Below are 27,805 nucleotides of genomic sequence, written 5' to 3'. Positions count from 1 at the left end.
TGTGTCTATACATACAGTAGTATATATTGTATATGCCTATATTCACACATAAAACTACACATGTTGAAAAAAGTATAGCATTTAGATATGCAGATTAAAGCAAACATTAAAATGAGGCTGGGCATTTCTATAATAATAAAAGACAAACATTGCTCTGATAGGTCCAAGTATAGCATGATCTGGTTCCTGGTTATACATACAGAATGTTAATTATGTTATTGCTAATTAAACTATAGCATTTTTCCTCTTTTCAGTAGGTTTATTCTCTAACTGTTATGCTGCTTTCATAACAACCAGTGAAAGATAATACATTGAGCTTATGAATAGAATAGAATAGAATAGAATAGAATAGAATAGAATAGAATAGAATAGAATTTTTTATTGGCCAAGTGTGATTGGACACACAAGGAATTTGTCTTGGTGCATATGCTCTCAGTGTACATAAAAGAAAAGATACCTTCATCAAGGTACAACATTTACAACACAAATGATGGTCAATATATCAATATAAATCATAAGGATTGCCAGCAACAAAGTTACAGTCATACAGTCATAAGTGGAAAGAGATTGGTGATGGGAAGGATGAGAAGATTAATAGTAGTGCAGATTTAGTAAATAGTTTGACAGTGTTGAGGGAATTATTTGTTTAGCAGAGTGATGGCCTTCGGGAAAAAACTGTTCTTGTGTCTAGTTGTTCTGGTGTGCAGTGCTCTATAGCGTCGTTTTGAGGGTAGGAGTTGAAACAGTTTATGTCCTGGATGTGAGGGATCTGTAAATATTTTCACGGCCCTCTTCTTGATTCGTGCAGTATACAGGTCCTCAATGGAAGGCAGGTTGGTAGCAATTATTTTTTCTGCAGTTCTAATTATCCTCTGAAGTCTGTGTTTTTCTTGTTGGGTTGCAGAACCAAACCAGACAGTTATAGAGGTGCAAATTACAGACTCAATAAAATGAGTCTTTATAAAAACATGCTGGAAAGAAATAAAGGAAGGAAGGAAGGAAGGAAGGAAGGAAGGAAGGAAGGAAGGAAGGAAGGAAGGAAGGAAGGTAAGTCATCTCAGTCCAACCTATGCACAAAAATGTTGCTATGGGGAAGAATAGTAAAACAAGAAGTGTGTATACTGCCTTCAGCTCCTGAATGTAAAGTAAATATAAAGTAAAGGGCCGTAATAGCTCAGGCTGGTAAAGCCTGTTATTAGAACACAGTAGCCTGCAATTACTGCAGGTTCAAACCCGGCCCAAGGTTGACTCAGCCTTCCATCCTTTATAAGGTAGGTAAAATGAGGACCCAGATTGTTGGGGGGGCAATAAGTTGACTTTGTAAATATACAAATAGAATGAGACTATTACCTTATACATTGTAAGCCGCCCTGAGTCTTCGGAGAAGGGCGGGATATAAATGTAAATAATATATATATATATATAAATCTACTAATTCATTAAATAAATAAGTGATCTTCTGAATATCCACTAGAACAGGGGTGTCAGACTCATGCTGTCCCAGCAGCATCACGTGATGTATAAGGACTTTTTCTTCCTTCACTAAACCAGGCTTGGGCATGGGCAGCACGTGATGTATCCAGCCCACAGGCTGGGAGTTTGACAGCCCTGCACTAGAACATTCACATAGAGGTCTTTTAAACAAACGTAATTGTGAAAATCTGTGTAGGCAAGAAGTTCTTGTTTACAGTGGACAAGGTATATTATTCATTGCAAATTCTTCAATTACTTCAGAGGTTGGTCATTGTAGGTATCCTGGTATAAGTCTTCTCTCCATAAATTCTATCTCAGAACTAACTGTTCTTATTTCAACTGATCACAATCCTTCTGTTTTTTTTTATATATTTATTTTAGTAAAATTGAAATTATTATAACTATTTACAGTAATCATTTACAATCGTAAACTGTTCATATCCTCTTCCACCTAAGGTTAAAAACTGCAAACACCTGTGATGAAGTGTGAGGGTATCATATTTCTGCTTCAAATTCTGTATCACAAAGTTCTTGAGATATGCTGATTTCTTTAGAAGAGAATCAATCTAAGCAGCTTTAATTCTTGACCTTTTTCACGTTGATTAAAACTTTGGCTTCATGCCACTCCTTGTGGATTGGTCTCTGGTGTAACATATTACAGCAGACACTACGATACATCATGCTGTAGCAGCTTTTCCTCCTTTGAGAGCACAGATGTCTAACTTTATAATTACATACTTTCTCTTTAAGAATAATTTCTTGATAGCAATTCAGCCTATTGGTTTGGTAACAATTCATGACGATCATTTTGAAGCTGAACTTTATCATCACAGAGGCACCTTAATTTCAAATGGAGTGGCCTCTGATCCACTTGTCTCCTGTGATTGATCATAGTACTAGAAAATAATGTTTTTACTAAATAATGTGTTAGGAATCTTATATATGCAAAAGTGGATTTTTAGTTTTGGATCATAATTCCAATTCCTGTATTTTGTAGGTGATCAAGTCCTACAAATCACATCACATCAAATCAAATTAAGCTAATTAAATTAAATTAAATTAAATGTAGGTGACCTATAAGGTCCCTTCCAACTACATTTACATAAATGTAAATTTATGTAATTACATAAATCCCGAGGTTGGAATATATTTGAAAAATTCTGCTTTCCTTTAAAAGTAATTAGATCTATGCTTATTTTATCCAATGGACTTGTAGAATGTCCACTTAATAAGTATATTTTTTTTGATGACTGCCACAAAAATGCATTACACATTTCCATATAGGTTGGATTTTTTCAATCCAGGTACATATCCATCATCTGCAAATGTGAGGTCTCCTATATGATGCAACAATATTTTCTATATAATGTTTATGTAATGAAACTGGAAAGACAAATACCTGCCCAGAATATGTTTGTCCATCCTAAAGTTCTTTAAACTGAAAATATGCTTCTACTTCCATATGGCAACTTTATATTTTCTTCAGTTTTGCTATTTTAACTGGGAGTCATTTTCATGCTGATCCAAAACATGGATTAAAAAGGGAAACTGGAAAAAGACTAAGTGATCTTCATTACCAAAGTTTTATGGAAGTGCTCTAGAACAGGACTGTCAAACTCCTGGCCCATGGGCTGGATGCATCACGTGCTGGTCACACCCCCGCCCAGTTTAGCAAAGGAGGAAAAAGTCCCATTATGTAAGTTGGTAGATTTAGAAGAAAAGTTCAATGATGGTAGCAGAAAGAACTGAGTCTAGAAGGTCTCAAACCAGTTACTCGGGAATTGCAAATTCATAATATGAGTAGTCTAGGAAATAATGATGCAGAAAGGAGAAATTTTGGGAGCCTGAATCTCGTTGAATCTTCTCTTAACAAGAGTAACTATCTATGTAGGAAGAAAATGAAAAAAACCAAAAAAAAAAAAAAACCAACAACCCTGGAATATGAAATGTACATCAGCTATGAAAGCTAGGTATAATTAATATATATTTATCTATCAAATTTTTACACCCATCTCACCTAAGTGACTCTAGTTGGTTCATCATCAAGAAAGAAATGCCAAGGACCAAAATAGACATTCTTGATGTCAGTGAGATCAAGTGGACTAGAAATCAGATGATTTTACAGGGTAAAATCAAGGGTAAATGGAAATGTCAACTTCAAAGGGAATGACATTAGAAGAGTTAGTCATTAGTTAATTAATTAAGAAAATTGCCAGGTCAGTTGAAAACAATAAATTATAAAAAATATTATTTGAATCTCTGGGTATAACAGTTTTCCAAATATATGCAGTAAAATGCATTCAGTCAAGAAAGAGACAAAATAGTGACTTCAATTGTAGATTAATAGGGGGTCTGGGTGCCAGGATTCCTTCCTTCCTTCCTTCCTCCCTTCCTCCCTCCCTCCCTCCCTCCCTCCCTCCCTCCCTCCCTCCCTCCCTCCCTTCTTTGTTGCTTTTGGTTTTATTATTCAGATGGGATTTATTATGGTTTTTTGAACTGCCCAGAGTTGTGATTTATCAAAAGGGTAGCTACACAAGTCTTTTAAATAAAAGAATAAATTTATTTTCTTTAATAGCAAAAGGAACATTGCATCCAGAAAAATTGATACTGACAAAATTTCAACTATATGCAGTCAAAATGAAGAACAGATTCCACTTACTTAACTTTATGGAAAGGGAATCAGATGGACTAGGAGAAGAAATGAAAAACATTTTCAATGAAATAGCAAAGAAACATGTCCTTATAAAAGAAAATCAATGAAGAGAAGCAAATGGTTGCCAGAAGACACTCTCCAAATTGCTGGACAGAGAAAGAAAGCTAAAGCCATGGTTAACAAAAGTGAAGGTGGTGAATACAGAATTTCAACATTAAGCTAGAAAAAAGATAAAATTACTGGAAGGAGTTTTGCAAAGAAATAGGAGAAAGACACCCAAAAAAATTTATTAGGAATTTTTTTTCCTAATAAAGAAAACTAGTACAACATATGGAATACAAAGGGAATATGGAATACAAACAGGAAGAAATAGGAACATTATGAATGATCTGAAGCAAATAAAAATGTAAGGAATAGTTCCAATAAGGAATGTTATATGATTGATATTCTTCAACCACGTAACAGGTCATGGTCATGTCAAATGATAAAAATCCTTAGAAAAATCAGTTATACTTAGAATGCTTGGAAGTAGTAGGAAATGAGGCCCATGAAGATTACATTGTATAGTTACCATCAATAAAATATCTGTTTAAATGAAGAAACATTAAATAAAGTTATAAAACTTTAGAAAGAATGGAGAGAGCAAATGAGAGAGCAAAAAGTGAGATGTAACTGATAGAGTATTTCTTCTTCTTCTTTTTTTTGCCAGACCAGTTCTTGAATACAGCTCATCTGGCTGGAACCCACACTGCATATCTTAAGGAGCGTCCATAAGAGCACCAGCATGCCTACCATTCCTGTCCTAATGTTCCGTTTGGTTGTATTCATTTTGTGTGTTTATTTCATGCTTATACTTATATATATTGTTTAGTATGTGTGACAAAATAAATAAAATAAAATAAAATAAATAAATAAATAAATAAATACCTGACATTAATATAATTGAATGAGTCCAGAGATCTTTTACAACTCCTCTGTTCACAACAAAATACATTATGCCACCAGACTCGAAATTTTGGACTTAAACAACTTAGAACTTTGCCATCTTCGGTCTGACCTAATCATAATACATAAAATCATCTGCTACAATGTCCTACCAGACAATGAATAATTCAGCTTCAACTAAAACAATACAAGAGCACACAATAGATACAAACTCATGGTAAATCGATCCAAACTAGACTGCAGAAAATACGACTTCAGTAACAGAGTTGTCAATGCCTGGAATGCAATACCTGACTCTGTGGTTTCTTCCCCAAATCCCCAAAATTTTAAGCTTAGACTGTCTACTGTAAACCTCACCCCATTCCTAAGAGGTCTGAAAGGGGCGTACATAAGCGCACCAGTGTGTCTACCATCCCTGTCCTAATATTTTCTTTTATTCATATCCTTTACATGTATTTATAATAGTTTTTCCATCTGGTTGACAGAACTCTGTGTGTGTGTGTGTGTGTGTGTGTGTGTGTATTGTGGAGTTCTTTATACTGTCTGGTCTTGGTTGCTTGCTTCCTGATACTTCATTATCCAACTAACAACATACTTGGGTAATGAGATATTCTTTTCTGTTTGTAGATATTTTCCTGGATTGTATCTGATCTTCAGTTAGAATGTTTAATAACAACATTCATACCAAAAACTAAAATACTCATAAAGAGAAGCTTTCACAATCTTCTTCAATAGTTTGAGATCAAAAATATTCCTATAACCAAAAAGGTGGAAATTCTGTATTCAAAATACCACAGCTACTAATTTTTTTCTCATCCTTGCCTTTAATTTTTCTGTTTTTCATAGACATTTCTGTGAAGAATTCATCATACCTGAGGGTGATTCCTGAAAATGTCTGAGGGTTCCTGACAATATTTTTGAGTTAAGACATTGGTTTCATTTCTGAAATATATTTTTTCCTGTGGTGATCTGTCCAGTTTCACTCTATGAAACAACTAATTCTGTTGTTGTTGTTTTAGTTCTGGTTTTTATGACTGCCATATTTTGGTAGAATTTAGTCAGGAAGCAAGTCATGCATACTAGGGTAAATATCCTTTGGTGCTGTCCTGTTGTTCTGAATTGCCTCTGCCTTTCTAAATCAGATTTTATTATTCAGCTGACAATATATGTCCTGTGTATGCCACCTGTCTCAGTTTGAGATTCATTTTGTCTGTATTTAATTTGATGTCCTTTTCTGCAATCTGAAGGAAAAACTGTATTTTCCAATAATTTTCTTTTTTTCTACTTCGGTAATATTTCTCCTGTAGGAATTTAGCACCCACCCCCCTCCTAGAAGAATGAAATATTTTAGAAAATATTTAAAAAGGCAGAATATATTTCCCTGGATGAGAAATGGAGAAACATGTTTTAAAGACAAAGCAGCTTCCTGACTCCCCCCCACCTTTGTCAATGGGCCATTAAAGCCTCAGCTAAGCTCACTCATTTCCCCCCACCTTTGTCAACCATCATCTGCATCATAATAGAACCCATCTAGAACAGAAACTCACCACATGGCAAGGCTCAGGCAAGCTTGAGGGACAACCTACAATGTTAGCTAAGACTCCCACCCCCTGGGAGTTTGACAACCAATCAGGATGCTCTTCCTGTGCCCCAGAAAGTTCAAAGCTCAGAAAAAGCATAAAGCCAGGGAGCACACAGGATCTCAGCCCTTTTCTGTTCAGGATCTCAAGCCATGTGATCCTGGCCACCATTAAACCATCTTTCCAAGCAGCCTCCATGTTTCCAGTGTCTTTGTCCCCACTTGGAACTGAACCCAGATGGATATTTCTTCCAACATCCAATAATCATGATATCTTTTTCAACTTCCTGCCTGTTTACTCTGAAAAATACAAGGAGATTCCGATTGAAAAAAAAGTAGTGATTTTTATAAACAAAAGATGTAGAGAAAGTTGTCACTTTGGTTGATTTTGCATTCTATTTCACATGCTAGGAGCCATTGCTAACATCATAATTAGTGAATATTCAAGCTCTGGAAAGATTGGACAGCATGTTATGACTCCACCTATTGGTTAATTGCATCATATGAAAACCCAGTTAAATAGCTGGGGGGATTATGCAAATATGAAATTTCTTTGATGGATTCCTTACTATGGACAGGTTGCTTATCCAGAAAATACTAGATTATGTTGCTGTGATTGTGTTCCCTTTTTGGAAGCTTTTGAGTCCGTTTTAAGCAGACTCATGTAATGCTAATGGAACACATTTTCCTCCATGGGAAATAGAGAGATGTAATAAGGTCAATTTCTAGTTGTAGTTCACAACTACCGGAATAGCTCAGGCTGTTAAGAAGCCTGTTATTAGAACACAGTAGCCTGCAATTACTGCAGGTTCAAGCCCGGCCCAAGGTTGACTCAGCCTTCCATCCTTTATAAGGTAGGTAAAATGAGGACCCAGATTGTTGGAGGGGCAATAAGTTGACTTTATAAAATATATATACAAATAGAATGAGACTATTGCCTTATACACTGTAAGCCGCCCTGAGTCTTCGGAGAAGGGCGGGATATAAATGTAAACAAAACAACAACAAAAAAAACTTTCAGAACAAATATTAGTATTGTTAAGTTCTGGAAGTAACGAGGCTGGAGACCAGGGTAGTGACAACAGCTCTTTAATATATGGTGAACCCAGCAACAGGCTGGGGGAAAAACCTCTCCTTTTATACAGTTCTACTGGCGGCTTCGTCCAATCAGCAACGTGCTGATTTCCTGCCCAAATATTTAAAGGTACAAACAAGGATACATAACACTCCTCCCCTCCCAGAAAACACTTTGCCTCTATTTGCATTTTATTTACATGTTATTTTTCGACGTAGTCACGCAAATAACCTGGGCGTCTCCTAGTTCTTTCAGACCTGCGCGGTTCAGTCCTGGGTGGTGTTTTGAGCTGTTCGGAGGGTCTGTTTTCTCCTCCCAGCTCTTTCTCTAGGCCATCGGGCCCTGGATTATTTGCAGATTCTTTTTCTTGGCCATCCGGCCCTGGATTACTTTTGTAATTTTCCCTGTCGTTTCCCTCGGGAACCTGATGGCGTCGCTGGACCTCCGGGACCTCAGCTAAGTCTTGCGCCTCCCCCGGGTCATGGTCAGCTGTGGGTTCAAATAAGGAGGGGTCATAATTTATTTCCTGTGGCTTAGGTTGTTCAGTTATTCGTCTCCTTATCTGATCTATGGGGCGCCCATACTCGGTTGTCTTGTAATTCGACCAAGTATGACTTTGGGCGGTTGCTTTTATTATTTGCCCTGCGAGCCAACTTGGGCCGTCCCCGTAGTTGCGGGCCCACACTCGGTCGCCTATGCCCAATTCCCTTGTTTTGTCTATTTCCCCCTTGTAACCCTCTGGTGTGTAATGGGGACTCAAACGGTCAAGTGGGCACCGGAGTTTCCGTCCCATCAATAGTTCGGCTGGGCTTCTGCCTGTAGCAGTGCTTGGGGTTCTGTGCTGAACGGCCAGAAAGAAGTCTATCTTTGTTTGCCAGTCGCCTGGCTTGAGCCTGGACAATGCCTCCTTAGCGCTCCGGACGGAACGCTCTGCAAGGCCATTCGACGCAGGGTGGAAAGGCGCAGAGAGGGCATGTCGGATGCCCTCCTCTGCCAAGTATTCCTCGAACTGGGCTGCCGTGAATTGCGGCCCGTTGTCTGACACCAGAGTGTCAGGCAACCCGTGGGTTGCGAATAAGTGGCGCAGGGCTGCGATTACTGCCTCGGCCGTAGTGGATTTCATTAGTATGATCTCCAACCATTTAGAGAATGCGTCGACAACCACTAGAAAAGTTTGGCCATGGAAAGGGCCAGCAAAATCAATGTGAATTCTTGACCAGGGCCCTTGGGGTTTTTCCCATTCCCTGACTGGGGCTGTTGGGGGTAGGGGTCTGGACTCTTGGCAAGCCTGGCATTTCCCCACCCTCTCAGCAATCTCTGAGTCCATGAGTGGCCACCACACATAGCTTCTCGCTAGCCCCTTCATCCGGACGATCCCTGGGTGGCCCTCGTGGAGGAGGTCCAGTACCTTTCCCCTTAGTTTATCGGGGATTACCACACGATCACCCCATAACAGGCACCCCCCTTGAGCCGAGAGCTCATCCCGTTTTTTAACAAACTCCTTAAAGCGTTCGCCCGGCGCAGCGGGCCACCCTCTTTGTACCCAACCGAGTACAGTCCTTAACATAATGTCCCGGTATGATGCCCGAGCCACTTCCTTAGATGTGACTGGGCCAGAGTCCAAAGAGTCAATAAGCAGGATGGGCGTCCCCGGCGTAGGGTCTTCGTTGGGCCCTGGTAGTGGGCATCTGCTTAACGCGTCTGCATGCCCCACTTCTTTTCCTGGTCGATGCTGCAGCTTGTACGAATAAGCGGCTAAGAAAATAGTCCATCGGGTCAAGCGTGGCGAAAGTGCCACAGGCGTTGGGCGGTCGCCAGCCAGTATCCCTAGTAGCGGTCTGTGGTCAGTCACGATTTCAAAATCCCGCCCAAAAACATATTCGTGGAATTTTTTCACCCCTGACACAATGGCTAGTGCTTCTTTATCTAATTGGCTGTAGTTCCTCTCTGGGGAGGACATCGTTCTAGAGTAAAAAGCTATAGGGGCTTCTGTGCCGTTTGGAAGTCTATGGCTGAGTACAGCCCCACCCGTAAGGGAGGCATCGCAAACCAGCACTAGGGGCAATGAGTTATGATATTGGATGAGCAGGCTGTCACTTGAGAGCAGGTTTTTTACTGCTTCGAAAGCCCTATTTTCCGACTTTCCCCAAGACCAAACAGTATTTTTTCCTAAAAGCCTATGCAGCGGTTCAGCAACGGTCGCTTTGTTTTTTAAAAAGACCGCGTAAAATTCACTAGCCCCAGGAATGCCTGTAGCTCTGCTTTGTTTTTGGGCGCTGGAGCCTTTCTAATTGCCTTGACCTTGCTCTCAGTGGGTGAATTCCTTTCTTGTCTATCCGTAGCCCAAGAATCGACGGATTCGACCCCTATCTGGCATTTGTTTACCTTGACTTTTAATCCGCTGTCCGGAAAATGCCCAGAACCTTTCTCAAACGCTCCCCAATTCCTCTACGTTTTCCCTGAAATCAGGACATCATCAAGTAGGGAACTACCCTGGGAGCCCTTGCAGAAGTCGTTCCATTAGGTTTTGGAACAGCCCTGGTGCCACACTCACCCCAAATTGCAATCGGGTGCACTTGAAGGCCCCCTGTGCGTTACAATCGTTTGGGCTTCGCCAGCGGGCGCTCACGGGCAGTTGTTGGTAGGCTTGGGCCAAGTCTAACTTTGCAAAGACTTGCCCTTGCCCCAAAGAGTGCAGCAAGTGTTGCACCACGGAACCGGTAAGCGCTTTTCTGTAAGGCTTTGTTAAGCCGCCTTGTAGTCAGCGCAAATTCTAATTGACCCGTCTGGTTTTATTGGGGTGACGATTGGCGTCTCCCACTTTGCGTGATCGACTGGCACCAAAATCCCCTGATTTATGGGCTTATCTTGGTCCTTGTCAAATTTTGGTTTTAGGGGCAAAGGGACTCTCCTCGCCTTTAAGCCTAATGGGAGCTACCTGGGGTCTAAGTTGAAGGAAATAGGGGTCCCTTGTACTTGCCCAGGCAGTCCTTGAAGACATCTTGAACTCGTTAAAGAGAATGTCTTTCAGGTTACAGTCACTTCTGTAGATGCCAGTCACTCCCATGCCCAGGGCACGAAACCAGTCTAGTCCCAACAGACTGGGCAGGGTCCTTCGACGATCGTGATGGGCAGGGTCTTCTTGTGTGGTCCGACTCGACTCGGACGGAGGTGGTCCTCGAACAGGGATGCGATTCCCTTGGTAGTCGTGGACTCGTAGCCGTTGTGCTTGCAGGTGGCGCCGCGACTGACGGCAGTGACTTCGCCAAAGTGTCCCAGGACATGATGGTGATCGCTGATCCCGTGTCTACTTGAGCCGGCACCGTACTCCCTCTATTTTTGGTTTGGTGAAGATCTTCTTCTCCACTGGTTGAGGCGCGCCTATGACCACAGTCGTTTGGTTTGAATCCGCGCTTTTTGTTTGAGCCAATCGCGGTCGCCTTGCCGATTCCGCGCTCTGATTGGCCGATTTGAATTTTCGGGAAGGTTGGGCCGCTCGACAAACTTGAGCTAGGTGCCCTTTCTTTCCACACCGCCGACATGTCGCGTCCTTAAACTTGCAGCGTTGGCGCTGGTGTTGACCACCGCAGCTTCCGCATTCGTCTCTGTCCCCTTTGTCGCGTTTCTCGGTTCGGCAGACCCTTCCTCATCTTCACCGCCGGATTCGGTCTGAACCTCCTCCTGGTGCACTGGGGTTGGCTTCACGCTCGCCTTTGGTGGGACAGGCTTTTGCAGTGTCTCCGCCGCTTGGGTGGACATTTCATGTGCCCTGGCTTCGTCCAGAGCGGTGGCCAGCGTTAGGTTGCTCTTTGCTAGCAGCCGCCGCAAACGGATGTCTCTGACCTCGGATGAGTTGCTCGAGGAGCACTGCCCAGGTCGCGTATCCGCAGTCCTTGACGCTTCCTTAGGGCGGCCATGTAGTCACCGATGGATTCGCCTCCATCTGCCTTCGCCTCCGAATTCAAACCGCCGCACGTATTTGGACGGCGCAGCGGCGGTTTTTTAGTAAAGTCTGTAGAGTTGGCCACGACACCGATTGTAACGGCGTTGGCTCTGCCAGGGCTTCCGCGATATCAATGACCTCCGGACCACAGTGGCTTAAGAAATAAGCCCTTTGCGGTTATCTGGAACTCCTTGCAGTTCGTTGGCTTCTAGAAAGCTTTCGAAACGGGTCATATACGTTCCCCATTTCTCTTTAGCCAGGTCAAACAGTGCGGGCGGAGTGTAACTGGCCATCTCCGCTTTTCTGCCCTGTGTTTGCTGCGTTCGGGTCTATCGTGCTTCAGCTCGGTTCTGGTTCTCCTTAGCCTCGATATCTAACAGCTGAAATTAATTGGCATAGAAAATTGGATACTGTAAAATTCTTACCAGAACTTTTCCCCTGGCTGCTAGACCTTCATGGTTGAAAGCTTTTGGGAGCCACTGAAGGAATCTTTTTTTTCTGTTGTCTCTATCAATAGCTTCCTTTGCATCAGAAAAATTAAAAGCACCAATCAAGCCTCCCTGATTTGATCAATTTTAATTTTTTGCCAAGAGCATGTTTCAAAACTCACGTTTTGGAAAAAAAAAAAAAAGTAGGGATTGTAGGAATTTAGCACCCACCCGCCTCCTAGAAGAATGAAATATTTTAGAAAATATTTAAAAAGGCAGAATATATTTCCCTGGATGAGAAATGGAGAAACATGTTTTAAAGACAAAGCAGCTTCCTGACTCCCCCCCACCTTTGTCAATGGGCCATTAAAGCCTCAGCTAAGCTCACTCATTTCCCCCCACCTTTGTCAACCATCATCTGCATCATAATAGAACCCATCTAGAACAGAAACTCACCACATGGCAAGGCTCAGGCAAGCTTGAGGGACAACCTACAATGTTAGCTAAGACTCCCACCCCCTGGGAGTCTGACAACCAATCAGGATACTCTTCCTGTGCCCCAGAAAGTTCAAAGCTCAGAAAAAGCATAAAGCCAGGGAGCACACAGGATCTCAGCCCTTTTCTGTTCAGGATCTCAAGCCATGTGATCCTGGCCACCATTAAACCATCTTTCCAAGCAGCCTCCATGTTTCCAGTGTCTTTGTCCCCACTTGGAACTGAACCCAGATGGATATTTCTTCCAACATCCAATAATCATGATATCTTTTTCAACTTCCTGGCTGTTTACTCTGAAAAATACAAGGAGATTCCGATTGAAAAAAAAGTAGTGATTTTTATAAACAAAAGATGTAGAGAAAGTTGTCACTTTGGTTGATTTTTCATTCTATTTCACATGCTAGGAGCCATTGCTAACATCATAATTAGTGAATATTCAAGCTCTGGAAAGATTGGACAGCATGTTATGACTCCACCTATTGGTTAATTGCATCATATGAAAACCCAGTTTAATAGCTGGGGGGGATTATGCAAATATGTAATTTCTTTGATGGATTCCTTACTATGGACAGGTTGCTTATCCAGAAAATACTAGATTATGTTGCTGTGATTGTGTTCCCTTTTTGGAAGCTTTTGAGTCCGTTTTAAGCAGACTCATGTAATGCTAATGGAACACATTTTCCTCCATGGGAAATAGAGAGATGTAATAAGGTCAATTTCTAGTTGTAGTTCACAACTACCGGAATAGCTCAGGCTGTTAAGAAGCCTGTTATTAGAACACAGTAGCCTGCAATTACTGCAGGTTCAAGCCCGGCCCAAGGTTGATTCAGCCTTCCATCCTTTATAAGGTAGGTAAAATGAGGACCCAGATTGTTGGGGGGGCAATAAGTTGACTTTATAATATATATATATATATATATATATACAAATAGAATGAGACTATTGCCTTATACACTGTAAGCCGCCCTGAGTCTTCGGAGAAGGGCGGGATATAAATGTAAACAAAACAACAACAAAAAAAACTTTCAGAACAAATATTAGTATAGTCCCCATTTCTCTGGAAGGGAGTTTTCATGCCGTGGAAGTTTGTTCAATACAGATAAAATTCTGATGTTGTATTCTGATTCATTGCTTGGATAACTGTGTTGCTGAAGAACACAGATTAGTCCCGTTCTTTCGGCAACTAAAATGGAAGCCTGTAAGTTTTATTCTTTTTGGGACTTGTAAGTGTCAGATTACATTTCCCTGCTGTCTGCATAATACTCTTATTGTACATTTTGAGGAGGTAGCTGCTCGACCAAATAATTATGCTAAGGTCTGCTTCATTATTGGGGAATTTATTAAGTCCATTGACAATTATCCTTTCCTGTTAATCCTTGTCAGTTAAAATGATACTGCCAAGAGTGATGACAACTATATCAGCACAGATGTGAAGATTGAGGAGAGAACCTCAGGACCCTGGAGGCCCAGGTGATGTTCCTTTCTCCACTGAAAGGAGAAAGAAAAATTCTGCAGATGAATAATTGCCTTCAGTTATGATGTCAGTGGGAGCTATATAATTTCTGGAGCTTTGAGCCAAGTTATTTGAATGAAAGACAGCTGGCACATGATGGATTTCATTTTACTTGTGTTTTGGTAAACAATGGTAAACTTGATTATCTGTTTATTATTACAGGTATTGTACTAGCCAGCTTTCTAGATCAGAGTTTCTCAACCTTGGCAGCTTGAAGATATGTGGATTTGCATGATGATGGAGGAATAGCAGAAGTTAAACTTCAGTTAAACAACTTCAACTTGCTGTGGTTGAGAAACAATTCTCTCAATTCTGTGTCATTAATTGCTTCCTGAAAGCCCCAATATGGCAAAATGCAACAATAATCAATAACAACATGCCACTAGATATTCTATAAACATGGCAGATACAAAATCATTAAAGTGAAAGTCTGGTAAAGTCTTGGCACATAATACACCAGAGGTAGCTGTGGTTAAAAAGAAGAAACTGCGTATAACTGATGTGGCAATACCAGGAAATATTAGAATAGAAAACAAAGAATTGGAAAAGATCACAAAGTATCAAGATTTGAAAATCAAAATTGAAAAATTACAGCATAAATTGGCCATGATTGTCAAAGTAGTTATTGGTACACTGAGAGTCATACCAAAATGTGTGGCTAGTACTTAGAAAATCTGCACATTGACAAAATTTCCATTGGTCAATTACAAAATGTCACACTGCTTAGATCTGTGTATATATTAAGCTAACACATTGCAACCTCCTAGGTTTTTGGGAAGAACTCAGTGGGAATGAAAGCTGACTGTCAGCTGTTAATTTATATTGTTGTTTATAAGTAAACAATATAAATATAAAAATATTATTTTTATTTTAAAATAAAATAATTACCTAATTGCTTAAGGTAAAGGTAAAGGTTCCCCTTGCACATACGTGCTAGTCATTGCTGACCCTAGGGGGCGGTGCTCATCTCTGTTTCAAAGCCGAAGAGCCAGCGCTGTCCGAAGACGTCTCTGTGGTCATGTGGCTGGCATAACTCAATGCCAAAGGCACACAGAATGCTGTTACCTTCCCACCAAAGGTGGTCCCTATTTTTTCTACTTGCATTTTTACATGCTTTCGAAACTGCTAGGTTGGCAGAAGCTGGAACAAGTAACGGGAGCTCACCCCGTTACACGGCAGCACTAGGGATTCGAACCACCGAGCTGCCAACCTTTCAATCGACAAGCTCAATGTCCTAGCCCCTGAACCACCACGTCCCCTACCTAATTGCTTAAATCTTCTTTAATTCTGCACTACATTCTGAACCCTTACATGAACATATAAAATCATATTTGAAGGAAATGGGTGGTTCTTAAATATGACAAACAACAAATAAAATACAAATGATCTCCATCCATATAACCACCATCACTTAGCCCAACCTTCCACCCTTTTCCCAATCTATAAGTCCAACCTATTCTACCAATTACTAAAAAAACACATGCACATACACACACACACACAAATATACTTTATTAGGGTCACAAGGACAAGCCAGAATTCATGCATATAAAAACAATTAGTTATCAAACATAGCATCTAATAACTAATAAAATGTCAGCGTATAATGCCCTCTATCTCTTCTACAGGCATCATTGAAGGATATTGTACTGCTACAAACATGTGTTGCTAGATAATAAAATTTTTCAAGTGAATATGTCAGCTTTGTGTTTTTAACCAGGCAGAAGATAAGAGATAAAATATTCATCTGGGCAGCCAGGTTTTTGTATAGTAAAGAGATTAATAACCTTGCCCATTTTTTAAAATGTAAATTTACATCTTAAGATAACATATTCTATCAGTTTCAGTTCACATGGCCAAATTCTTTGAGGAGCTGGTATATTGTTATATATGACTTCTAGAACTGCCCATTGAAGGACATAAAAGAAGAAAGTATCCATTGATAACTTGCAAAGACAAGTGATTTTCAATAGTCTTATGAGAGATGTGTTACTAAAACAGATCCAGCTTGATATATGGGGGAGGGGGTTAGAATATTACGAGTACCCTCATGAGAACTCAAACACATGCAAATCAACTTTGTACAAGCATTTTAGCTGACTCTAAACATATATCTCTTAACCACAGGACAAGCATCTAACCTACTCCGCTCAACTTTACTCCATTTATAGCCTCTCATAGTGGATTGCAGATTCCCTCCCCTCTCATTCAGGGAAGACCTTGTGCTCTTTCTCCATTTATTCATCCAAGAAGTTTCTATTCCTAGGGTTTCTGCCAGACCAAGACCATCATGGCTTTGCAATTAATGCTGATTTTTTTTTTCAGGGGAAGGGAGAGGGAAAGGAGTATTTCTAGTAGTCCCATTGTCCCAGTAGTCTAGAGACCACTGAATTACCACAATGCAAAAAGCTAAATGAACTGAAAGGTAACTTTATTTTCATGGTCATGTCTTTTACTTCAAAACCCAAGCAATCCTTTCACAAAAGACACTCAATTTTGAGCTTCTCCTATAAGCAGGCTCTATGGTTGATGATCATTGTATAAATAAGAGCTTTCAGAAAACCAGAAATTTTGGTAAAGTCAGGAAGATATGGAGCAGGAGGGAGGTGTGAAGAGACGATGCATGACCACAGAAGGAGCTATGGATATTGGTTCCTTTCTCCATCTCCTAATCAAACACTCAGTGTCTTGCGAATCTTACATCAGGGTCCCCAACTCATGGGCCACGGGCGGCCCACTACTGGGCTGTGGCCTATTCAGAATGGGCCACGTGAGGGACAGGCTGGACCAGTGTGCACAAGCAGGTAGCTCCACTTGCAGCTGAGCTTCATGCATGTGCGCATGTGCACTGGCCCATCATTCGCATTAGTGGAGTTGTGGATGTGTGCATCAGTGTGGTGCTCACAGGGCCCAGTTCCCGTCTCCCCCCCCTCCAGCCAGGCCGCCAAGCCAGAAAGGTTTGGGACCGCTGTCTTACATGACTGAGAAGATTCCTACACTGCTGAATAAAGGATTCCCAAGCATTACATTAGGTTCATTTGGTTCAACATATTACATAGAATATGCCAATGGTTTCTTCACTTACTTTTGCCTAAAAGATTATTTATTTTTTTTGGCCGACGATGTCTTTATTTCTCCGTGGACCACTAAAATAATAAAGTTTAATAAAATTATCTTCAAATAAATTACGTTTCTTACTTTGATCAGGTAAAATATTCCTGGTTATATTCTAGACAGGTTAAAAAAATGATATTATGTGCCTCAAAACCCTGCAGCTTCAGAAATAAATGTTTATACAGGTTTAATTTCTGAGACTAAACAAGGATTCAGATGTCTCCTCATCTTTCTGCCATTTAGAGTTTAGTTTGCAAAACAGCCATTTCCCTGAAATATTTCATTATTCAGTCTGAAGCTTGGATACTAAGTTTGAACCTGATGTTTGTCTCTAAGAATGGTATCAAACCACAGGTATTGCATGTATCCTGGCAAACATCCCTCTGGTTTGCCACAGGCGTTTCAGCAATCTTGTTCCTCCAAGAAAATAAATTTCAAACCACATTCCCAGAATACTATAGTCTCTGACATCTCAGCATGGTTGATCAAATATATATGTGGATTTCAATATGCATACAATACCAACAAAGACAAGAAAGTACCTTTCACGATCAGGTTTCCTGAATTTCTCGCAACTCCAAATTGATTCATTGCTATGCAGCTGTATACACCTGCATCAGATTTGGTAATATTATATATCTTCAGACTGTTATCTTCTAAGTTAAAGATTCTGAAGAGGGAGAATTAAAAAATAAACAAAACCATGCAAACCAGTTATTAATATATTATATTGAAGACTAACACCAATAACTGTGATATGTTATTTATAATATTTGGACATTAATCATAGCTACTGTTGATTACAGCACACTGAGCACATTTCAGCCAAATTTTCACTTCAATGTATCATTGATCATTACATTAGATACAGATTAGACACAGTAGAATGTACTAATTTTCTGTCTTTATAACTAGTCTGCCTCTTTCTCTGGTCAATTTATTCCTGCAGAGGTGGAAATAAATCCACAATATGAGGTTTAAGCGTGGTGTGTTTCTTCAGGGAGTAAAATATGTTTTCAGTCTCAGATAGTGAGCTGATTATAGTAGGAAGCATGAGAAGATGCAATTTTTCAGCATTTTGAATAAAAATTATTCCTCCTTCAGCTCACCACATCTAGTCCTAACAGTCAAACAATGGAATGAGTTTAAGCTGATTATTATAGGAAGTTTAATATGTCACACTGTTATAAATAACCAGGTTAAGGCCACATTATTGGTAGTAGCAGTTGAAGAAGACAAACATGGATTAAATGATTACATCAGCGCAAGCAAAGGTTATAATTTTATAACTTTCACTTTTTCTGGATGTGATATCATCACAAAACTGAAAAAAGTTGCTAAAATAATAATAAAATTGAAATGAGTTTTGCAAAGGGAGCACTATCTAAAATACAATACACCAAGAAAAAAATAGATAGATGGAGAGAGAGGGAGAGAGAGGGAGAGAGAGAGAGGATTATGCTAGCTAGATAATAGATAGATAGATAGATAAATAGATAGATAGATAAATAGATAGATAGATAGATATTGATTTATGGAGAAAATGCCAATTAGGAACCAAAATGATTGCAGATAGATGCCACAAAGTACCTTATAATGGCATATAATGTACATCTACAGTGATCACTAGGGTCCTCACCAAAAGAATCAGAAAGCCTCAAGATTATATGTTATAGGTCTGGAAATGATATATAGGACTTACAAAAGCAGTGTCAGTTATAACTAAATTTTTATTACAGGAATGTAGGGTCTGATAACAACATGAGGTGATCTTACTATGGACAACCTGGAGCCTCTACTGTCTAATAAGAGCAGTGGTGGCATATGGTTAGAATGCAGTACTGCAGGCTACTTCTGCTGATCACTGGCTGCCAGTAGTTTGGCAGTTTGGGTCTCACCAAGTTCAAGGCTGACTCAGTCTTCCATCCTTCTGAGGTTGGTAAAAATGATGACCCAGATTGTTTGGAGGCAATATGCTGACTCTGTAAACCACTTAGAGAGGGCTGTAAAGCACTGTGAAGCAGTATATAAGTCTAAGTGCTATTACTATTGCTATTTTTTAAAGAGACTCCAAGCCCATCCTTTCTCTTGATTGTACCACCTTCTAACATGAAAAAGAGTCCTCCCCCTCCCCCTCCCCTCCCCCTCCTTTCCCTTTTCCTTTTTCTCCTCATCCTCTTCCTCCTTCCTTCCTTCTGTCTCCTTTGCCTTTAGGATCATCAGGCAGCTTCAGTTTGTCTTCTTCTTGTTGTTCTGCCATATCGGTCATCGGACGTTGGCGATCAGGTTGGTAATCCTATTTTTATCAGCAGCCGCACGAAAAAGTGCTGCTGAGTTTTGTCCAAACCAGCCCCTTAGATTTTGAAGCCATGATGTTCTTCTTCTGCCTGGACCTTGTTTGCTTTCAATCTTTCCTTGGAGGATTAAGTGAAGTATGCTGTATTTTTCCTGGTGTCGCATCACATGTCCAAAATATTCTAACTTTTTCTTTTTAATGGTTTTGATGATTTCCCTTGGCTTTCCCAGATGGCTTATCACCTCCTCATTTCTGATTTTGTCAACCCAGCTTATACGTAACAGCCATGCTGTAAATCCACATTTCAAATGCTTCAAGTCTCTTCAAGAGGATTTCTATTAGAGACCAACTCTCTACTCTGTAGAGCAGGATAGAAAAGATGTAACATCTGACAAGCCTCATTTTCATTCTTAGGCTTATTTCGTGACTGCAGAAGACCCTTTTCATTTTGAAGAATGCTGTTCGAGCTTTCTCTATCCTTGTCTTTACTTCAGTGGTCATGTCCCAGATTTCATGTAAATTAGAACTGAGGTACAAGATCCTTTCAACTTTTTCTAGTGGTATTCCTTCCGAATTTATTGGTAGTAAATTAATGGGTTGTTTTGCTGATGACCATGATCTTGTTTTTTTGAGGTGTTTAGCTTCAAACCATATTTTTCAGATATTTCTGTGACTCTGTTGATGAGAAACTGAAGGTCTTCATGCCTACTGATGAGTAGAACTGTATCATCAGCATATCTTAAATTGTTGATGCAAACACTGTGTACTTTGAGGCCAATATCGATGTTTTCCAGTGCTTCGCTGAAAATTGACCCAGAGTAGATATTAAATGACAGCAGAGACAGAATACAGCCCTGTCTGACCCCTCTTCATACTTCCGCATCATCTGAGTATTTTTGGCCTAATCTCACATTTGCTACCTGATGCTAATATAGATTCTTTATGATTCAGATGTCTTTGTCATCTAGTCCCACTTGTTTCAGGATTTTCAATAGTTTGTTGCATCTTATTTTATGAAATGCTTTTTCAAAATCAATGAAGCATATGTAAACGCTGTGATTGACATCTCTACAACGCTGTACAAAAACATGAATACTAAATCAGTTTATCTATTCTGCCTAAAATGTGCTTTTGCAAGAATGTAGAATATTAGTTGTTTTCACCACACAACCCAGAGAAAGTAGCATGGGGAAAAAGAATGGAAACAATTACAATATCATAGTTATTGAAGAATGAGATACACTAGACGATGAAACAAAATTTTACAAGCACTAAATATTTCAATCATATCAGCTATGGATTTTCCAAACCACCCCTCCCCCCAAAAACCCACGTTTTTCTGGGCACTTATTATACTTTAATAGATTAGATTATTTAATATTTAATAGCTTAGATTATTAGAGTAATAACTTAGATTATTCCTGGGGTTTTGGCTGAAATTCAAATCTCCAAAGGGCATCAGTCAAAATGTGATTCTCTTCTTTTCATTCTTTCTATTGTGTTATTCCAATGCAGATATTCAGGTCTGAGAACAGAAATATATTCTTCAGAACATATGTAACAAAAAGCAGTTAGTCATGGTTTTATTGCAGGAGGAAACCTATACCAGCATCCGATGTGTTTGCTTGTTTCTTTGTTTTTAACTAACCATGTATCATTATGCTCAGGGTGGGCTTCAAAAATTTTAACGAGGGGTTCTTGCCCAGTTGCTGGGTGGGCGTGGCCATGGTGGCCATGGCCTAGTCAGCCTCCTGCATCATGGTGGTGTGTGTGTTTTTGCCCTCCCCAGGCTCCGGAGGCTTTCCTTGAGCCTCTAGGAGGGTAAAAATTTCCTCCCCAGGCTCCAGAGGCCCTCTGGAGGCCTCAAACTGGCCCAAACTTCCAGTAGACCCATTTTTCGCCCTCCCAGAGCCTCAGCACACATCCTGCAGTTACCTGCATTTAAAACGGGCCATGTGAGGACTCCAGGGAGGGGAGGAGTGGGATGGTTGGCCTCAGACAGGAGTGGGATTTGGGGGTTCTCTGAACTGCACAGAATCTTAACTAGCGATTCTCCCAAACCCCTGCAAACCCCCAGCAGCCCACCCTGGCTTATACTGTAATCTAAAGTTTTCCTCTGGCTTATTTATGCAGAATATCAGAAATGCTGCTGTTACAGAAGGGCATATACTGGGTTTATGTTTTTATTAAATTGCAGTTTGTCTTCCCCCAGCTGTCCATCTTCTAGTGATACCCTCTATATCAGGGGTCTCCAACCTTGGTCCCTTTAAGACTTGTGGACTTCAACTCCCAGAGTCCCTCAGCCAGCAAAGCTCTGGGAACTCTGGGAGTTGAAGTCCACAAGTCTTAAAGGAACCAAGGTTGGAGACCCCTGCCCTATATCACATTTTGCAAATGCTATTTTCCTTCTACTCTCCTATTCTGTCCTTAATTAGGATATTTGGGATTGGTGTACTGTTTTTGTACAGTACAGCAAAGGGAGGAAAATGTACATTCCTCCAGACTGCAAGATTGAAACTCCCATGATTTCTTACCTCAGGCCATGCAGCTAATATTACAAGAAACTACATTTTGTCCTTTGGGAGTTGTAAAAAAGGAGATAATTATTTCCAAATGTTTTCATCTTCATTAATACTTGTCTAAGCTAATCTTTTTCCAGCTCTTAAAAGTGGAAGTTCTTGTGACCTGTTACCCACTGTTGATATATTTTAATGTCTCATTTGAGCTTTTCTCCCCCAAATGAGTGAGTGAGAAAGAGCTAATCCCCAAATCAGAAAATAAATATGGTAATAGTCCTTCAATTAAAATCTCCTGTAGATCTGTTCCTGCAAATACATCTCAAGATTAAGAGATAGAAGGAGAAGAGATGGAGGACCTCTTCTAGACTTAGACTAACTTTATTGTCACTTTAAATATACACTAATCGGCATAAAGTGAAATTTTGTTGCATACAGTTCTCAAAGGGTCACCATCTCCAACATAAACATGAATGAATGAATGAATAATGCATATACTCACATTCCCACATATATTATATGACACAGAGAAACAACACAGTCTACTTCGGATGTATAAATGTATATGGCTACGAAAACGAATCTTGCGTGTTTACCAGATGGATGGTATAGGGAACAAAGCTGTTACAGAATCTGGTAGTCCTGTTAGAAATACTTTGAAACTGCCTTCCAGAGGGGAGCAATAGAAACAGACCATAAAGTGGGTGTGTGGGGTCTCAAACAATGCTTTAAGCTCTAAGCACATAGCGCTTATAAGCAGTATTTTGAATAATGGGAAGTGAGCTTCTTATAATCTTAACGAAAGGAAACAATAGGACAGGAACAGTAGGCACGCTGGTGCTCTTATGCATGCCCCTTACAGACCTCTTAGGAATGGGGTGAGGTCAATAGTAGACAGTTTTTGGTTGAAGCTTTGGGGATTTTGGGAAGAGACCACAGAGTCAGGTAGTGTATTCCAAGCATTAACAACTCTGTTACTGAAGTCATATATTCTGCAATCAAGATTGGAGCGTTTAACATTAAGCTTAAATCTATTGTTTGCTCGTGTATTGTATTGTAATACAATAAATAATAATAATTAATAATAATTAATAATAATTAATAATAATAATTAATAATTAATAATAATCTTGTATTGTTGAAATAGTTGCAATCCTCTTGGCTGCCCTCATCACTCTCTGAATGGACTTTCTCTCTGAGACACTGCAGCCACCAAACCAAACAGTGATGCTGTTTGTTAAAACTCTCTCAATTGTGCCTTGTAAAAAGTGGCCAGGACAGAAGGAGAAAGATCTGATGCAGAAAATGCAGGTGTTGGTTTGCATGCTTCACTAAGGATATGTGGAAAGACCTACATAGATTCTTTGGGGGGGAAAAAAACATATTTTGTGCTAGAAAAACAACAACATTGTGTCATTCCAAGTTTAAAAAAAATATTCCTTTTTGAAAAATTAATTTATGTAAGGGCCAGCTGCTGTGCTGTGTTCTTATACACAATTTTTAACAGTTGAAAATAAGTTCTAGTGATTAAAAGATAAAAAAAAATCCAGGTCATACTTTCCTGTGGCAAAAAACACACAAACAAAATAAAGAAAAAGAAATAAGCTGTACAATTATGCATTGTATAGAACTGCAAAGACATCTGCAAAGTGCAAAATCAAGCTACGATTTCAGAAGAGCCAAAGATGCTGATTGGGAGTTAATTATCACTGACTTTGTTTTTGTTTTTTGTTTACATTTATACCCCGCCCTTCTCCGAAGACTCAGGGCGGCTTACAATGTATAAGGCAACCAAGTTGGTGTTTAACCAACTGTCAAACACAAGAGAATTCTCACACCTGTACTCAGTGTTTGAGGTGATCAGGTATCAAGGTAAAAAAAGAAAAAGGCAAATGCCCTGGGATTTGCTTAGTATGCTGGCATTTTTTCTTCTTCTGCCTCTTACTTTCTTCCCACTGCTGAATCAGTAGGTTCCTTTTTTGTCAGCCTGTATTCAGTCTGAACATCTGTAGTGCCATCAATCAATATATATATATATATTTAAAAATGACAAATGTGGATTGATTTTACATTTGATCAGCTGTGGTCCCCGAAAGATTTCTATAGAAGATAGTTATTTTTTTTTCAGCATTGTGGTAATTTTGGATGGTCCCTGAACAAGGAATGTATTAAGTAAGGTCTGCACTGTTGCTCAATCCTAATTACATTTTGTTTTAATTATGAAGTGATAGAACATAAATTCATTTATCATTTGATAGAGTCATGGCCCTGCAAAGTATAGAATGCCTTCAATAAGCAACAAAGCAAAGGATTTAAAAGCACAGAAAATATAGACACACAATTGTAAGAATATTTCTATCATATGCCATTGCATGCATGCACACAAACATACATATACAGATATGTATATGTGTGTGTGCGTGTGTGCGTGCATGTATGCAATGGCATATGATAGAAATATTGTTATAATTGTGTGTCTATATCTTTTGTGCTTTTGATAATTGCTCTTGATCATTGCTGACATGTTTCTACAACTTGATTGATGTCAACCTGTGGTGAATTAAATTGATTGAACATGATTTGGAAAGGTACATACCTCTCTATAGAAGGTCTCACAGCTGACAATGCATACTGTAGCAGAGCAAAAGCCATGAAGTCAAAGGAACTGCCTCAAGAGCTCAGAGAGAAGATTATTACAAGGTACAGATCTTGCAATAAAATTTCTGCTTCATTGAATGTTCCTAAGAGCACAGTGGCCTCTATAATTCTCAAATGGAAGAAGTTTTGCACAACCAGGATTCTTCCAAGAGCTGGTCACCCAATCAAACTGAACAATCGAGGGATAAGGGTTTAATAAGAGAGATGACAAAAAACCCGATGGTCACTCTGACTGAGCTCCAGAGATTCTATGAGGAGATAGGAGAGTTCCAGAAGAATAGCCATCACTGCAACCCTCTACCAATCTGGGCTTTATGGCAGAATGGCTAGACAAAAGCAGTGCAAAACACATGAAAGTCCACTTGGAGTTTGCAAAAAAGCACCTGAAAGACTCTCAGACCGTAAGGAACAAGATTCTCTGGCCTGATGAAACCAAGATTGAACTGTTTGGCCTCAATTCTAAATGTTACATCTGGAGGAAACCAGGCACCACTCATCACCTGCTCAATATCATCCCAACAGTGAAGTACGGTGGTGGCAGCATCATGCTGTTGGAGTCTTTTTTCAGCAACAGGGACTGGGAGACTGATCAGGGTTGGGGGAAAGCTGAATGGAACAGGGACATTGATATAGTGATAAAGTCTCAACATCTTTTTTGTAGTACGGTGACAAAAATTGGTTGCAATATTCCAGGTGTGGTCTTACTAGGATTTTGTAATGCAGCACTAATACTTCACATAATACTTCTATGTTTCTGTTTATACAACCCAGAATTGTATTAGCCTTTTTGGCTGCTGCTGCACACTGCTGGCTCATATTCAAGTGATCATCCATTAGGACTCCAGGATCCTATCCTAACTATCCTACCCTATCCTATTCCCTCAATGAAACTTGTTCCACTGCACTTGGGACCTCAGACTGGGCTGAAGGTTTGCTTTTCAACATGACAATGATCCTAAGCACACATCCAAGACAGCCCAGGAGTGGCAAGACAACCCAGGATCTGTGGATGGCCTAGAGCCAGAGCCCCAATTTGAACTCTACTGAACAACTCTGGAGTGATCTAGAATAGAATAGAATAGAATAGAATAGAATAGAATAGAATAGAATAGAATAGAATAGAATAGAATTTTTATTGGCCAAGTGTGATTGGACACACAAGGAATTTGTCTTGGTGCAGATAGCTGTCCACCAATGATCACCATCCAACTTGATTGAGCTTGAGAGGATTTGCAAGGTAGAATGGCAAAAAAATCCCTCAATCTAGGTATACAAAACTTGTTGCATCGTACCCCAAAAGACTCAAGGCTGTAATTGCTGCCAAAGGTGCTTCACCAAAGTACTGAGTTAAGGGTCTGAATACTTATGTCAATGTGATATTTCAGGGGTTTTTTTCTTTTTAATAAATTGACAGATTTCTAAAATTTTGTTTTCACTTTGTCATTACAGGGTAGGGAGTGTAAATTAATGAGGAAAAAAATGAATTTCAACAGCCATAGAATCAGGCTGCAGCATAACAAAATTGACAAAAAAGAAGGGCGAGGAGGTGTCTGAATATTTTCTGAATGCACCCTATATGTAAATCTGTTAGTCATCATTTTCTCTATTTACCCAGCTACAATGCTTTCATTTTATCTCAGTCCATCTACTCATGCCTATTTAAGACTTCTTACAAAACAGCAATTAACAACCAAATCACACAGAAGTTTTAATTTCCTTACATTATTTCCACAGTCAGTTGATCAGCTTCCATTTGATCTACTATCAGAAGTCCAGTTGAGCAATGGAGGGGAAAAAACAGCATCTAAGCCTATGTATGTTATTCTAGAGCTGCATAATTGAAACTAATCCCAGGTTTATTTGATTTAATACCACCTACATTCTACTAGAATCATCTTTGAATTTAAACATATAATAATATTCTGTTGAGTAGTAAAGCAGAAAGACATCTAGCATGATCTGTTCTCTTCTGGCTCTCCAATGAATATATACATATATTGCATTTTGAGGCAACATCTTTGATAAGATGATAGGTAGATTGCTTCAAGAATACCTTGGATCAATTGATCAAAACCATGATCAATTTGAAAACATGAGTACCATCTTGTACTATGGTAAATAATATGCACTTAAATTTTATCACAGGGAAATTACTTTCATATTCAGTGTTGTTCTATATACTTTGAGATGTATTTGAGATGACTTGTATGTTTTGTTGTTCATGAGAAGAAGTGTAACTACTTTCAGATATCTGGAAAAATTGCAGATAAGCATAATGTTTTTATCATATGTAATTCTACTATTAGTTGTCGGTGCCTAGAATAGATAATGAATTAAAGTAGTCTCTTATGAGCCTAAATTTAATGCAGTAATTAATGTAGTAATTAAATGCTTTACACATAATTTAAATGAATGTTTATGACCTTCTGCCTATGATAAATTACTCCTAATCCAGCTTTACTTTTTGTTAATGCCTATATCTGTCCTATAGTACAGAGTTCCACAACCTTTCCAGCTTTATGGACTGGCAGGGAGGAGGAGAGGATGAATCTGCACAAGCGGCAGGCAAAGGTGCACCTGTGTGCAGCTCCATTTGTGTGAGTGGTGGGCAAATGTGCACATGTGCACGTGGTTGCCCACTGCTTGCACAAGGGGCGATGCAAATGGTGCACATGTGCATGTGGTTGCCCACTGCTTGCACAAGGGGCGATGTGTGCAGGCGCTTGCCCACTGCTTCAGGCAGTCTGGTTTTATATAGCTCATGGCATGGTAGTTGGGCCCAGGGGTTGGGAACTCCTGCTCCTGATGTATAACAGAATATATAACAGAAGAAAAATAAATAGAAAACTCTCTTATTGGATCAAGAATGTTATTATCTGTAATGCAGCAACTTTATATGTAAGAAGTGCTGGGAGTATATAAAAAAGAATGTCAACTTCAAAGTGAACCTGGCAGGGGCCATTTTCCTGTTCCTCAGTTGCCACACAGTATGGGGAGGGGGGAAGCAGAATGGAATGTGTTGCTAGACACAACACAGAGCTTTCTCGTGAGAACCAAGGTCACTTCCATAGGTGATGAATAAAATCGGGAAGGAGTGTCTGAAGAGCCTGCCAATTA

At 39.7% G+C, this 27,805-nt stretch overlaps 1 protein-coding gene across 1 annotated transcript in view; it reads right to left on the bottom strand.

The window, feature by feature from the left end:
* CNTN6 (contactin 6) overlaps positions 1 to 27,805 on the bottom strand; it is a 199,193-nt gene that overhangs the window by 45,349 nt on the left and 126,039 nt on the right. The window contains 1 exon segment of the mRNA XM_058167816.1: positions 17,761 to 17,888. Within this exon segment, the coding sequence (XP_058023799.1) occupies positions 17,761 to 17,888 (128 nt within the window).

Source organism: Ahaetulla prasina, chromosome 2, assembly GCF_028640845.1.
Source record: "Ahaetulla prasina isolate Xishuangbanna chromosome 2, ASM2864084v1, whole genome shotgun sequence".
Taxonomy (NCBI): domain Eukaryota; kingdom Metazoa; phylum Chordata; class Lepidosauria; order Squamata; family Colubridae; genus Ahaetulla; species Ahaetulla prasina.
The sequence above is the reverse complement of the archived record's forward strand: the minus strand, read 5'-3'. Positions and strand labels throughout refer to the sequence as shown.